This window comes from Pteropus alecto, unplaced genomic scaffold (assembly GCF_000325575.1).
Source record: "Pteropus alecto unplaced genomic scaffold, ASM32557v1 scaffold45, whole genome shotgun sequence".
NCBI classification, from domain to species: Eukaryota; Metazoa; Chordata; class Mammalia; order Chiroptera; family Pteropodidae; genus Pteropus; species Pteropus alecto.
In genome coordinates, this window is record NW_006442491.1 from 31,197,267 (window position 1) to 31,212,746 (window position 15,480).

General features: G+C 42.9%; 1 protein-coding gene across 2 annotated transcripts in view; it reads left to right on the plus strand.

The window, feature by feature from the left end:
* Nucleotides 1-6: 6 nt before the first annotated feature.
* Nucleotides 7-15,480, plus strand: part of ARFGEF2 (ADP ribosylation factor guanine nucleotide exchange factor 2) — an 83,681-nt gene continuing 68,207 nt past the window's right edge. For both annotated transcript variants that reach the window (XM_025039705.1, XM_025039706.1), the window contains exons 1-2: nt 7-108; nt 14,898-14,928. In XM_025039705.1, coding sequence (XP_024895473.1) covers nt 12-108; nt 14,898-14,928 — 128 coding nt within the window. In that variant the 5' untranslated portion in view covers nt 7-11. The remainder of the gene's footprint in view (nt 109-14,897; nt 14,929-15,480) is intronic.

Sequence of the window (15,480 nt, forward strand, 5' to 3'; positions counted from 1 at the left end):
AGACCAAGAGCATGTTCGTGTCTCGGGCCCTGGAGAAGATCTTAGCCGACAAGGAGGTGAAGCGGCCCCAGCACTCCCAGCTACGCAGGGCCTGCCAGGTGGCGCTCGGTGGGTGAGCCACTCCGGCCCGGCTCCGCGCCGGCCTCCCCACGTCGGCCGTTACCCCACTCGTCCTCAGCCCGGCCTCCTGGACTCCACCTCCCTCCGCCCCGAATCCCACCACAAGGAGGTGAAGCGGCCCCAGCACTCCCAGCTACGCAGGGCCTGCCAGGTGGCGCTCGGTGGGTGAGCCACTCCGGCCCGGCTCCGCGCCGGCCTCCCCACGTCGGCCGTTACCCCACTCGTCCTCAGCCCGGCCTCCTGGACTCCACCTCCCTCCGCCCCGAATCCCACCCACCCAGCCTCCTTATTCTACCCCGAGGGAACTGATGCGCTGGCACCTCGAGACTGGCCCAAGGTCACCTAGCAAGTTGGTGGCAGCCAGGGCTGGCTCTCCAACCACCCAGCCCAGGGCGCTTGCCATGACTCTTTGCGGTTTTGTTTCCTGGTTCCTCCCCTCAACACCCTCAGAGGCAGTAGTTCTTGCCCTAAGTTTTTTCTTTACCCGCATTTTGGTTGCTGGGGTTCCCCTATGTGAGCAGGACAGGTGCGAAGAGCTGATTTAGAGAAACCCCTGAGGCTTACTTTGAAAGTGCAGGATTTGGTGAATGTTTTCCTCTTATTTGGGAATCTCCCATAACTCCTTCAAGGAAGGAGTGTAGAGGGTTATCCTATACTTCCCAGGTGTTGTAGTGTGCAGGGTATCTGACTCTGGGCGGTCTACTAAAATAGAGGGTCTGTGAGGGCAATACTTGTCTATTTTATTCACTTCTGGATCCCCTGCACCTACAACAGTGCCTGGCACATAATACATGCTAATCGAATGGACCCACAGATTATGGAAAGAGAAAATGATAACTCATAGCTAGTTAAAATCTTAGTAGTTGGTTCCAACATCAACATCTAAACTATCTTTGAGTTTCATTCATTCAACAAATATTTATCAAATGTCCACTGTGTACCAAGCACTGTGATGGGCGCTGAGGGTATGGAACTTTAATAAGGGAGACAAAATAAGTAAATAAGAGATTAACGAGACATTTTTGAATACTAATAAATACTTTTGTGAAAATAAAAGAGCAAGATGTGATAATGAAAGCCCGAGGACTGCTTTTGATAGAGTGTCAAGAAAGTAATCCTTTTTGAGAAGGTGACAGAGCTGAGTACTGAAAGTCAAGAAGTATCTTTGCAGAGTTTTGGGAAAAAAATAGTTCTAGGACATGAGGATCAATACATTTGACTGCATCTAGCTTCAAGTTAATTCATCACCCCAATGCCTTTGGTTTGGAATCTGTAAAAAGACCTGTTTTCCCTAACAAGTTGAGTAAATGGAAAGTTTGATTTTCTGTCGCAGAGTTGGCCATGGCCTTTCTCCCTTCATTTGGTGCAAGGCACAATGCTGGCATTTGTCTCTTAGGGCCTGGGAATGGGCTTGTGAACTTTGCATTTCTCTTGGGAGAAGGCCCTTGGCTTTCTTCAGATTCTCATAAGGATCTGAGATTCCCTCAGGAGTCAAGAACTATTGATACAGAGGTTGTTGTTGCTTAGATAATCTTGGAGGAATTTGCTGAGATTTAGATTTGTAAAGCTCTTCTATTCAGAATACCAAGGAGTACTGTTGGATATTATTTTATCAGGAATGCTGGATAAGCACTACAAAGCAGATAGGCAAAAGCCTGGTACTTAAAACTCCATTTTGAAATCTGCCTGGATTCTAGCCTCTCAGTTGTTACTTTAAGAGTTGCAGATGTTTCAAAATAGTTATTTGGCAGAAAAGTTTTCATTCCTCAGAAAACTTAACATATAATTTTCACCAAATTGTACATCACATTGTTGGAACTTATCAAATTGTTGTATAGGGTCATATAGGACCATAACATTGAGAGCTTATTAGGTATTTTTGGATCATATCTCTGTTCAGAAGTTCAGATTTTTCCAACTCAAATTGTGGAATGCACATTCAGTGTTTCAGTAGTGAATTGTAAGATATAGCTTATAAAAGAAGTAATTTGACCACAGGTTAAATGAATAGCAAATGAACATGGTGGCTCATCATTATCAAACTGAGTAATGGGAACTATTACAAGAGAACCTATGCATAGTGTTAATTTAAACTGGCCATCTTGCTGAAGAGAGTAATTGTGTATCAATAAAAATAACTGCTTTTACTTATAAACAGTGGAAAATATCTAGCAAAGTACCTGATGAAATTTCAGTCTGCATCTCAAGGCATAGTCCTGTGTCCACCATAAGCAGCTGAGATGAGCCCGTGTATAAGAAGTGTTGCAGTGCGGCTGGTATTTTAGAGATTATCATATGTGGATTATCATTAATTTTGAAAAGAGGAACTATAAATAACTGCTAAAAGTTGAAATGCTTGAATGAGAGAGCACTTAACAGGAAACAGCTTCTATGATATGTGTCCATGATTTTTAGCATGTTGGAGGGGATCAGAGCTGCAGCGGCTGTGTAGTAGGAGTTGGAGTGAGTGCTTTGAACTCAAGACTGCCCGGGTTCAAATACCTTGCCTTCCAGTTGCTATCGTTGTGATCTTGGACAGATCTTCTACCTTCCTCATGGGGTTATTATAAAGTTAGTTGCCATGTGCAAAGAACTTGGCATGTAGTAGGTACTTTGTAAAGGCTTGCTGCTTTTATTTATTTTTTATTATTTTAAGCTGTGACAAACCACAGAAACTCTGTGCTCTGGTTTGACGTTCTTAACTTACATTGGTCCCTCATTCAGGAATGACTTATTGCTCTATTTGGTTTGTAGATGTAATAAGAATTTAATTACACGACTAAAAGATGTTTACTGGAGTGTTAACTTGCTAAGTTCATTCAAGACAAGGGTTACTGTCCCTTGTAAAAATAGTGATGATCAAGATGGAAAAGGTTTAGAGTAATCTCAGGGCTTCATCTGCACTAAATTCCAAATGCATGGATAGAAACTGCCCAGTTAGAGATTGTGTCCTTCCAGCCTTTATCTGGAGAAATCAAAAGAGCCTTGGAGAGTATTCATCGCCCTAAGGACATTGTGGCTCTTTACTTTGTTAAGGTAGCTTTATGTGTTAGTAAGCTTGAAGCTTTCAGCCTTCTGTTTGGGAACATAAGTATGTTAATAAATTTCTCTTTCATAACTGTCATATTTAAGAGCCATTTTCTCCCATAATCACTCCTTAACTTACATTTCTGCCCTAAAACTACATGGAGTTTTGAGACTTGGCAAGATAATCTGAGTGTTTTTATATTGAAAAATTTGTCTCAAAATCTGAAAAATGTTAACTGAATTGTCCTAACAATACTTTTTTCATATACATAAGATAGGAGATGCAGTATCTTACTTAGTAATTTAATATGCGCAAAGGGTTGAGTAAATGTTAAATGCTCTAATTGCTAGCCATCATTATTCTTGGTCATTATCAAGAAATATGAAAAGAATAGTCAACATACCTATGTTTTTCATATGAAATTGAGTGACTTGTAAAAAACAGAGTTTATTTTTTAGAGCAGTTTTTAGATTTAAAGCAAAATTACACAAAGGTACAGAGAATTAGCACACAGCCGTGCACAGCCTCTCCTGTTATCCATATCCCTCACCGGAGTGGTTCATTTATTACAGTTGCTGAATCTACATTATCATTAATGAAATCACCCAGTTGAGTGACTTTTTTAAATCACATGTTGTGTAATAGCTGTATGATATCTCTCCTGTACTGAGCATTTCTTATGTTCCAGGCACAGTGCCATATGCTTTACATGCCGTTTAGTTCTTGTTGTTATCCGCATCGAGGCCCAGAGAAGTTGGACAGCATAACTCAGCCAGTAAGCAGTGAAGCCAGGGTGTGAACATGGGCAGTCTGGCACGAGAGCCCAAGCTCTTAACCGTTACTACCATGCTATATTGCTCCAACATATACAAGCTCTTGTATTGTATATGAAATATTCAATGGAGCCTTTAAACAGTCATACTTCAGTGAAGTTTTTATGCAATGACGTTTTAGTAAGTAAACCATTCAGTAAGTATAGAGACCATATTTTCTATAGTGGAATTTTGAGATGTACTTGAAAGCCTCTAGTGAAAAAGATCACAGCTTTTTTCCTGTAGCTTTATACTGAATATGTCTTTGATTTACTTTAAGGACTAACTGGAAGACAGAAATGAGGGTAAAGAGCTGGGTTCCCATAAGCTTCATTTGAGTTATTAGGTTTTTCTGATTTATAACATCTCTCTTCATCAGCAGTAAACTCCCTCTTATTAATTCTGGAGTTGTGACATGTAATTAGTGTCCATTTTGGGATACAGCAGGCAGCAGGAAACCAAGGCTCAGAGAGCAACTCACCCACATCTGCACAGCCAGATGGGAAACAGCCACAACACACTCTATCCTGACATATAAATCATAAAATTCATTTTTAGATTCGATGCTCTTAACAGTTCAATATATGGGATTTAGAGACATATGGATCTTTGGTGATCTTAGCTTGAGCTGTTTTGGTGGCACGATGCAGGTGGAAACCAGACGGGAGTGGGTCGAGGCATGAGTGGGAGGTGAGGAAATAGACAGGGAGCACAGACAACTCTATCCCAGAGTTTGGCTGTGGTGTGAAGGGGAGGAGGAGTTGTGGATCATGGGAGGGTTTTGTTTTGTTTTGTTTTTTAAGGTAGAAAAGATTTGAATTTATTTACATGTCATTGGGAAGGAGACAATTAAAGGATTGCATTCAGAAATCTTAGTTATATATTAATGTGCAAAAAACATTCAGCATATCAGATGCTGTAGGCGTAAAAAGTTTAAAAAAAAAAATTAGGGATTGTAAATTGACGAGGTCCTTGCAATCTGTGAGGTCAACCAAGAGTAACTTCGCCTAAAAAAAAAAATTCAGCATTTACACATCCCTATGATATATGGTAAATTGCTTTTTCTGCCATATGATGTTGTTGTTCTAATTTTGATGTGTACAAGTTAACTATTCTCACCATTAGGATGAACCTAAGTGCAGAATTTGAAAAATATCGAAAATATCCCTAACTTGACATAGCAAATAAAGTAAGGCTTTAAATTGAAGGACGGAATAAAATCTCATTTTAGCAAGTTCTAGTACTTCGATTTTGATTTGGTTTACAAGTGCCGCAGATAATAAAAGTTTTGAGAAATAACGGGACTCGGGACCCTGACAGATTAACATTTTGTTGAAAAGCTTTGTGATGGTTCTTCAGGGGGAAGTCATCTGTCTAGAAGTAGCATCTAAAAATTGGATTTTGGTTATCGAGAAGCATTTACTCATTGGATTGGCAGAAAGTTCATTGAGATCTGAGTTTGAAACTTTGTTTATTGATTAGTACTGTGAACCTGGGCTAATAATATAGCTTCTTTGAGCCTCAGTTTCCTGAGATGATAAAGGTGGTAATACCTGTCACAAGATTATTGTAAAGGTTAAGTGAACTAGTGCAGTAAAGTAACTGACACAGTACCTGGCATCGAACAGATGACCTAAAATTCAGGTGTGTTGGCGTGCCGTATTTGAAGGAGGAAGAACTGAATGCTTGCTCTTCTCTGTCTCCCCTGTTCCTTGGTTTATGGACCTTTTTGCTCTGACATTCGACACCAGTGATTCATGTGGTTGGATGGATTTAGAGCTGTGTCCTGTAAATCTTGTAAATCTCAGGGGAGACTTTGTAGGCTGTGCTGGGGAAAACAGTAAGACCATTCTTTATGGAAAAGAGGGAACTTGTGAAAAACATGTGCTTAATCAGCAAGTACATGGAGCCTCATATAAATAGCGCAACACTGTATTTAGTTCTCACCACTTTCACCAGGCTTAGGGGCCTGCCAGGAAAATACTTGACTTTCTTAACAGCAGGGTATCTTAGAAAAGAATTTTATGCTTATTAATTCATTCCTGGAGTCTTCCTATAAAGAGCTTCTTTTGGTTTACTGTCTTGGTTGTAAATGAGTCTTTTAACTTTTTTATTAGGTATTTTATTAGGTTTTAGCCTTCTCGTGCTAGGACATAAAATTCTTAAAAGTTCCTTCAGTCCTCAGGAGTGATCAGTGCATATTTATTCTTTATGTAGTTCATTTGTTTGTTGACTAAAACAGGTTGACATTCATTCAGAAGATGCTTATTTGGGCGTCACACCTGATGTCATGATGCAAGGGAAACAAAACAAGCAAGGACCCAGTTCTTCCGGAGTTTGCAGCTGACGGGGAGGAAGGGTGTTGTTCAGATGATCCTGTCCTCTGGGTCCTATGAAGGAGAGTAACCAGAAACGAGGTCTTGAAAGGGGATTGAACACAGGGGTGCAGGAAAACTTCCCCGAGGAAGTCTTGAGATCAGAATGATGAATAAGAATGAAGTAGCTTGGGGATGAGAGGCGTTTTGGCAGCATAGGAAAGGACATGTGATTAGTACCGTGAACTGACTCCTGTGGCAGCAAGGAGCACAGCTGTTAAGGAAATGAAAAGATGCACCTGCATGCGAATTTACTATTATCTCAAAAAAAAAATTTTTTTTTATTTGAAAGAAAAAGTCAGGGGAAGAGGGTTTGGGCATAAGGTAGGAGAAGTGGGCCAGGGCTCCACCACGCAGGGCCTTGGAGGTCATGGTGAGGAGTTTGACTGTTAGGCCAAAAGCAGTGAGACAACACTGAAGAGTTCCAAGTGGGGAGGAAGGTGATGGGGTGACCAGGTTTATATTTTGGAAAGATCACTTGGGCCATTGTATTCAGAACATCGTAGAGGGAGTCGAGAGAGATTGCTATCATCTAGATGAGAGATGTTGGTGGCCTGGACTTAAGAGTGGTAACAGTAGACATAGAGCAAAATGGAAGAATTTCCCACTGGTTTAGAAGGTAAAGCTAACAAAACCTGGTGATGGATTGGGTAAGAACGTGAGAAAGAGGGTTGGTAAGACTGACTGTTGAGTTTCTGACTCCCCCAACTGGGTGGATGTTGGTGCTGTTGTTTAAGATGGGAGGAGTGTGGGAAAACCATCTAGGGAGAGTTAGTGGGAAGGAGTCGATCAGAGTTGGGACTTAGATATGTTGAGTATCACCTGCCTTTGAGCATCCAATTAGACAGGTGGAGTAGGAAGTGGATAGGTAAATGAGCCTGATTTTCTTAAGACAGGCCTGGGCAGGAAATCGAGATTTGGGAATCATCATAGTCTAGGTGGGAATCGAATGTGTAGGTGAGGATGAGATGACCTGGAGGGAGAGTGTACAGAGAAGGAAAGGCAGGGGAGCCTCGGCCTGGGCCTGAGGAGCCCCAGCCTGCTCTGACTGGGCAGAGGAGGCTGAGTCTGCAAAGGAAATGAAGAAGAGATGGGCCAGGCAGAGTCAGAGGGCCCACAAGAAGAATGCGTGCTTATGAAACCAGAGTAGAGAACATTTCAAGGACAGCAAGGTCAGTAAGGTCAAATGCTGCAGGGAGGTCAAGTGAGATAGAAACTGGAAAAATGCCTATCAGATTGAGAGACATGTGGGTCATTGGTGACCTTAGCTTGAGCTGTTTTGGTGGTGCAGTGAAGGCAAAGCCAGGCTGCAGTAGGTTGAGGCATGAGTGGGAGGTGAGAAATAGACAAGGAGCACAGACAACTCCTTCCCAGAGTTTGGCTGTGGTGTGAAGGAGAGGAAGAGGGATGGGTCAGGGAAGGTTTATTGTTTTAGGTTTTTTTTCCCCTTTATTTAAAGGTAGAAGAGACTTAAACTTGTTTAAATATCATTGAGAAGGGAGCCAACTGAGGGAGAAGTTAATAATGCAGGAAAGAGATAACACTGTTTAATCAACAAATATTCAGAGCCTCCTCCATGCCTGGGAATTCCTAGGTGCTAGGAATTCAACAGCGAAGAGAACAGACAGAAATCTCTTGTTACAAAGTTTATATTTTACTGAGAAAGACAGATAATAAATGAACTTATATATGTCAAGGGTAGTAAATACTGTGAAGAAAGATTAGAAAAATAAGAGTATAGTGAAAAAATAAAGCAGATAAGGAGATACAGAATGATGACAGGTAGGGATGACAGTTGTAGGTGTGAGGGAAGGACTCTGTAGAGGTGGCATTTGAACAGTGATCTGAAAGAAGTGAGGGAGGCCATTCTAGGCAGCAGGAAAAGCAAGCGCAAAGGCCCTGTAACAGAAACGTCCAACGGGTAGGCCAGAGGCAGGTGGCAAAAAGTGAGATCAGAGGACTAGCGGGGGGCCAGACCTTAAAAAGGCTTGGAGGCCAAGGTCAAGATTTTGGATTTTACTCAGAGTGAAATGAGATGCCAGAGGAGAGTTTTGAGCAGAGGAGCAGATATAATCAGATATATATTATAAGGTTTGCGGATAATCTGGTTTGAGCAGATGGAATCTGATTTACATTCTAAGGAAATCTCTGTGGTTGCTGTGAGGAGAAAAAATGTTAGGTGGAAGGAGGGTAAGAGGCGGTTATGGTGGTCCAGGTGGGAGATGATGGTGGTGGCCTGGTGGAAGTGATGAGATTCTACATGGTCCAGAGAGCTCAAGGTTCCTGTGAAGGCAGGTATGGGTGGGTGACGACAGAGCTGAAGGGATTGGACACCAGCTGTCTTCTAGCAGGAGAGTGGAGGGCGGGAACAGAAGCATGTTGTTTCATAGATTCCCTAACAGAAAGTTGAGTGTCTCCTTGTGGCAGCTTCTGATCTCCATGTGAAGCAGGGGGCTCCTCCATTGGTGGTGAGTACAGAGGAATGGTGCTGATTAGGAGGGAGAGATGGGTATTTGAGGAGAGCAGAGAAATGTTCAGTGGCCATTGCAGGAGGTAGAGAAGACGGGCTTAAGCGGCAGTATTTAGGGTTCCTTTTGTGGATGGTGATTATGGCTTTAGAGACCTACCAACTTGGCCTTTTATTAGAGGTCTGGTTAATAGGTAGAGACAGGTCGAAAGGTAGTGTAATCTAAGTTTGGGATTTTGCCAGAAGTCAAGACTGTTGGTTGCCTGTCATTCTGAACAATTCTGCTAATGTGGTCTGTCCTGGAAAGTGAAAAAAGAGGAAAGCTGACGAATGAGCCTTGTCAAAGTCTGACGGGCCAAAGAGAGGCCCTGCTGGGAGCAGTCGGGGGCAGAGAGCAGAAAGGAGCTGGAAGTGCCATGTTTTCACATGGGTCCAAGATTCATGGTGTGACCAGCCACGCCAGGAGTAGAGAGGAGGAGGTCACTGGAGGGACTGGTAAAGGAATCGAAGGCAGCATGGAAGAGAGGGGTGTGGCAGGTCAGATGTGCAAAGAGAGGTGACAGTTCGAAGAGGCATTGTTAGACTTTGGGGGACCTGACCAGTAATAGCATTGTCGAGGATTGTGAAGGTCATTGTTGAACTGAGCTTGGGAATGGAGCAGAGAATGTGACCTGGTGCCAGAGTCGCTGATGAATGTGGAGGTGTGACCCGAGAGGTTCGTGGATGGCAGTGACGCCCAGAAAGGATTTCCCAGGAAGACAATGTGGCTTTTCAGCTGAAGCTGCCCCATCCCACTCAGGTCTCCGGCTTTCCAGCCTGCTGGTTTATTGCTGCTGATTGCCCAGTGAGCAGTTGGGAAAGCAGTAAACTGAGCAGGTGTGCCCCACCATCTGCTCCTCTTCCTTCTCCCATCCTCCTCCTCCTCCTCCTCCTCGTCGAGGGGTTCTGGAGTGCCCGCTCTGGGCAGCTAGCCTGGGTGTGAATCCTGACTTCACAGTGGCGCTTCCTGCCTGTGACTGTGGGCAGGTGAAATCAGCTCTCTGTGCTCCGATTCCTCACTTGTATAACAGTTACGGAAGAGAGCGCTCATCTCGGTGGGTTGTGGCGAGGACTGAATGGGCCCCTGCCCCTACTGAATGTCAGTTGTTATGATGATGATTCGGGTTCCACTCCTTGTCGTCTTTTCTTTGGTTTCGTTTGGTTCACCAGGGGCACTAAAGATTTTGCACTGTTGCTGACTCCTGTTTTAAGATGAGAACAAGAGAACCAACATTTATTGACCACCTGCTGTATGCCAGACACTGCGTTGTCAAGAGAATTACCTGCACCCTGCTGCCAAGTCACAGTCTCTGGAGCACTGTGGGCTGCCTTTTACCATCCTCATCTTTGAGAGTAGGAAATCCGGACTCAGGGAGGTTTAATAACCCAGCAGCATCATTCAGCTAATAGATGTCCATGCCAGGACTTGAACCTAGTTCTGCCTCAATCACAAACCTATTTCTTTTCTTTCCACAATACCAGGCTGTGTCAAGCTTTCTGCCACACACCTTTTCCATTTTTCTCTTCTGCCTCTTTTTAATGGAAAAAATATTGTATTATCTGGACACATCCAGAATCCAACTGTTAGGTCAGACCATATGAAACTGCTAATATTTGACTGTAAAAATGGCACTTTCATGGGGTTCAGACTGGTACTTCTCTCTACTCCCACAGCCTCCACCCTGCTCCAAGCCCCCATTATTGCTTGCTGGGTTATTAGCAGTAGCCTCCTGATTGGCTTCTCTGCCTCTGTTGTGGCCACCCTCCTCTTTATCCTCAAAACAGCAGCCAGTGATCTGTTTTAAGGTAGGGCTGCTCAGGCCACACCCCCTTCTCTCCCTGGGTTTCCATCACCTGGACCCCTGCTGGGCCGAGCAGAGAGGATTTTTCACATTTTTTCTTTAAAAAGGTGGCTCAGAGAGTGCAAAAAGTCCTAATTCTTGTGGTAATGCTTAAGTATAAATTAATAAAACTAAAGAAAATCTGTGAACACACAGTTTGCAGCCACAGTGGCTTAGCCTCATGCAGTGGCCGCCTGGTCGTCTCCTCTTTCCTGCGCACTGTGGAGAGCCCTGCTCTAAACTCACTGCCGATGCTGCACGTCACTCTGGCCCTTGTTCATTCTCATTGGAAACCCAGGGCACACCTGCACTGTGGTCCTGCAGCTGGCCAAAAGAGGGGATTCCAGACCGGCTTATAAATCCCCTCCCGCAGGCCAGATGGGGCTCACAGAGTTGTGTAGACACCGGTGCTTTGTGGCATTCACAGTTTGTCTTAGTGATAGCAGAACCAGCATTTATACTGTTCTGCATTTATAGTGTGCAGAGTAATTCTGCGTGCTTATTTGAGAGTCAAGGTACCCAAGAGGTTGTTAACACGGGTTCTGGAGCCCAGTTTTCTGGGTGCAAGTCCCCACTTTACCACTTACTACCTTCTAACCTCTCTGGGTCTTGTTTTTCATCTATAAAATTTAGAGGAGTTTGGCCTTGAACTCTGGCCCTCTGGCTCCTTAGTTATTCTTTGGCCAAGCAACATCTAGCTTGTACAAAACTTGGATGTTTTGTCCTCATAGTACTGATCATAGCCCTTAAAAACCTTTTTTTATCCTCTGCAGTTACTTTTTTACAGCCAGTGATTTTGATCTCTGGAAAAATCAGGACAGCTGGTACCTCTAGGCTCAGGGTCTCTAGAGGTACCAGTCAGCTGGGGCTGAGGTGCTGCTGCACCCTTTGCCCTGTTGTGCGGGGAGGGGACTCTCCCTGCCTTTAATGTCTCACACCCACCCGTGTCTCTCCTTGAGGCTCCCTGCCTGGCTCCCATAGGCCTTTGAGCATATAACCCCTGCACTTGCTTTTATCATCCTGGGGGCACCTTAGTCAGTGGTGGTCCTGGTGATTGATTCGCAGATTGGTGAGTTGGCACCGGTGGCATTCCAGAACGGATTGTTTTAAGTGTAGAGGTCATCTAGCAAAGGTCTGATTGCTTCAGATTCATTTAACATCTAAGCTTAACTCTAACAGGATAACCATAATTGGAAGGAAACCGTACTTTTGGATTTGGGCAGCAGTGCCCCTCTGGCATGTCACACAGTGACAGGTGATTTTACCACTAAGCAGAGCCTTGACATTATGGATATAGATTTCTAAAAGCTGAGAGCTTAGCTACCAGCCTTATGGGCTGGATTTCCTGGGCTACTCCTACAGCCTGGGGCCCTCAGCTAGAGGAAGCCAGAACTACTTCCTTATGGATTCTTGTCTGTGAAAGGCAGGAAACCAAGCCACCAAGCTCTTTTTAACAAACCATGTGTCAAAAATCATCAGATTTGTATGGAAGCACAGAAGACCCCAAATTATCAAAGCCATCCTGAGAAAAAAAAAAGGCTAGAGGCCTTACTCTGCCTGACTTCAAATTATACTACCAAGCGACAATAATCAAAATGACATGCTATTGGCAGAAAAACAGACACACAGACCAGAGAAACAGAATCGAGAGTCCAGAAATAAACCCATGTTTATATGGGCAAATAATTTTTGACAAAAAAGCCAAAAACACAGTGGAGAAAGGAAAGCCCTCTTCAATAAATGGTCCTGGGAAAACTGGAAAGCCACCTGCAAAAGAATGAAACTACACTGTTATCTATCACCACACACCAAAATTAACTCAAAATGGATTATGGACCTGAATATAAGACCTGAAACAATAAAATGCATAGAAGAAAACATAGGAACTAAACTCATGGACCTTGAACTTAAAGGGGATTTTATGAATTTGACCTCAAAGGCAGGGTGAGTAAAAGCAAAAATAAATGAATGGGACTATATCAAACTAAAAAGCTTCTGCACAGCAAAAGAAACCGTCAACAAGGTAAAGCGATGACCATCTGCATGGGAAAATATATTTCCAAGCAATGTCTCTGATAATATCCAAACTATACAACTCAATAACAACAACAACAAAAAAAACCACACAAAAAATCCAATCAAAAAATGGACAGAGGACCTGAACAGACACTTCTTCTAAGAAGACATACAAATGGCCAACAAACATATGAAAAGATGCTCAACATTGCTAGCTATTAGGGAAATGCAAATCCAAACCACAATGAGATACCATCTCACACCTGTTAGAATAGCTGTTATCAACAGGACAAGTAATAACAAATGTTGGAGAGGATGTGGAGAAAAAGGAACCCTCATACACTGCTGGTAGGACTGCCCAAAGACTTAAAAACTCATATCTGAAAAGATACTTGCACACCAATGTTTATAGCAGCATTATCCACGGCGGCCAGGACATGGAAGCAAGCGAAGTGTCCCATGATAAATGATTGGATAAAGCAGCTGTGGTACATGCATACAATGGAATATTACTCAGCCATAAGAGATGAAATACTGCCATTTGCAACAACATGGATAGACCTTGAGATAATCATGCTAAGCGAAATAAGCCAGACAGAAAATGTTGAACACCGCATGATATCACTTATATGTGGGATATAAACCTCAAAGCAACAGACGAACAGGACAAACAAACAGAGACTCATGGACATGGACAATGGACTAGTGGTTACCAGAGGGTAGCGGGGAGAGGGGAGGTAGGTGGAGTAAAAGGGGTCAAATATGTGGTGACAGAAAGAAATCTATGGGAGGTGAACACACAATGTAAATATATATATGCCTTACTGTTAAAATACACAGCTAAAACTTACTGGATTTCGTTAACTACTGTCACCATAAAAAAATAAAAATAAATAACTAAATAAAAACCCATGTGTCACAGGCCTAACGGTCCATGAACAAAATGCTTGGTATTCATTATCTGGGTGTTTCTTTCCTGTTTTCTGTGTGTAGTACGAAGACTTTGAAAGACTGGCTTGAAGGTTAGAATTTGCCACCTCTGGTGAGTCCAGGTATTCAGTTTTCACATCCTAAAGTTCAGTCTAGAATAGAGTCCAAGAAAAGGAAATTTGTAACTTCCAGATCTGTGTTCTGGGGTTGCCATATCCAAACCACTGGCTCTCAAGAGATCATGTAGAGAAGGCTGGTTTTTTGGAGATTACCTGGATACATGGCATTTGGGGCAGACCTGCTTCCCTGGCCTGCTTGGGAAGTACATTGAGCCTAACATTTAGACACACGTTTGAACGAGTGGGTGTGGGGGAATTCTGCCTGTTCAGATAGGTGTTCTGTTGCTTCAGTGGCACAATAAGACTGTCTCTTTGGGGTTGTGATTTCTGAATAATGACACTTTATTTCCATAACCTTAATTGCTAGTCGTAACCTCCGTGATAAAGATTTTTAAGTTCATTTTAATTCATAAAAATTATATTGCCTTAGCACACATGAATGTACTTAATGCCCCTGAACCATGTACTTAAAAATGGTTAAGATGGTAAATTTTATTTTATATTTACCACAATTTTTAAAAAAGCATTTGCTGTGTAGAAAAAGAAAGTAAATATGCTTCGCATAGAATATGTGAAAAAAGAAAAACATCATCCCATTACTTAGACAACTTTCAATATTATATTTGTTTCTAGATTTCTATGCATATTTTCACACAGTTGAGATTGAGATGTTATTGTATTACCATGCTATTGTGATCGCTGTCCTTAACGTTTTGCAGAATAGGGGAGTCGCTAAAATGTGGACTGTGAAGCCAAAATGCTTGGGTTCCGATTCTGGTTCTCAAGACTGCAGGGCCGTGGGGCAGTGCTGCTGGCATTGAATGGGTACAGACCAGAGATGCTGCAAAGCATCCTGCAGTGCCGAGGTTGAGAAGTGCTGCTCTGTATAAGGTGAAGATGGTGCCTACCTCGCGGGACTGTAGTGAGGATGAAACAAGTTAAAACATGTAAAGTACTTAGAACGGTGCCTAGCACATAGTAACTGCTATATGTTAGCTATTATAATCATTTTTTATCAGCTCGTATCAACATTTCTATACTTTAAAATCTTATAAACATTCTTTTTAATAGTTTTTGAATATCTTTTAGTCAAGTTTTCTTTTGTATAAATATTGCGTACTCCTAACAGGCCTTTCTTTCTTCCTCACAGATGAAATTAAAGCAGAAATAGAAAAGCAGAGGTAAGCTGGGGCACTTTCTCCTTGCCGAAATGCAGTTTTAAGGGATCAGGCAGTGGCCCTTTCTCCACGTTTTCTCATATTTCAGATGCTTGGGTAGCACACACCTCCTCCCACCCCCTGCCCCACCGTGCCGGTCCAGTGCTGGGCACGTTACAGAATTCTATGTGTCTGAACTGATGCTAGGTGAGCAGATTACCGGCTCAGTAACTGTATTTGGAGGAAAGGATGAGGAAGATAAAGTTAATGCTATTGTACCTTTTCCTGACAGAAGAGGCAAAACTCTTGTCTCTTGTATGTCATGCTTCCTTAAGCAGGAGGACAGCTTGTCCCATGAGGGACAGCTCCTCATCGTCACAGTAATGAAGCCAGTTAGTCACGTTTCAGAAATAGAGCTCTGACGTGGCTGGTGTCAAGATTCAGTCCAGCTTGCTGATCAGAGACCTTGCTGTCTGCATGTGGCACTTTAGTGTTTTGTCCTAATGCATATGTTAACTTTTCATTGTTTAGCCCCACAGACAGTTTGCAGGCGCTTTTAATTAAATGATTTCAAAT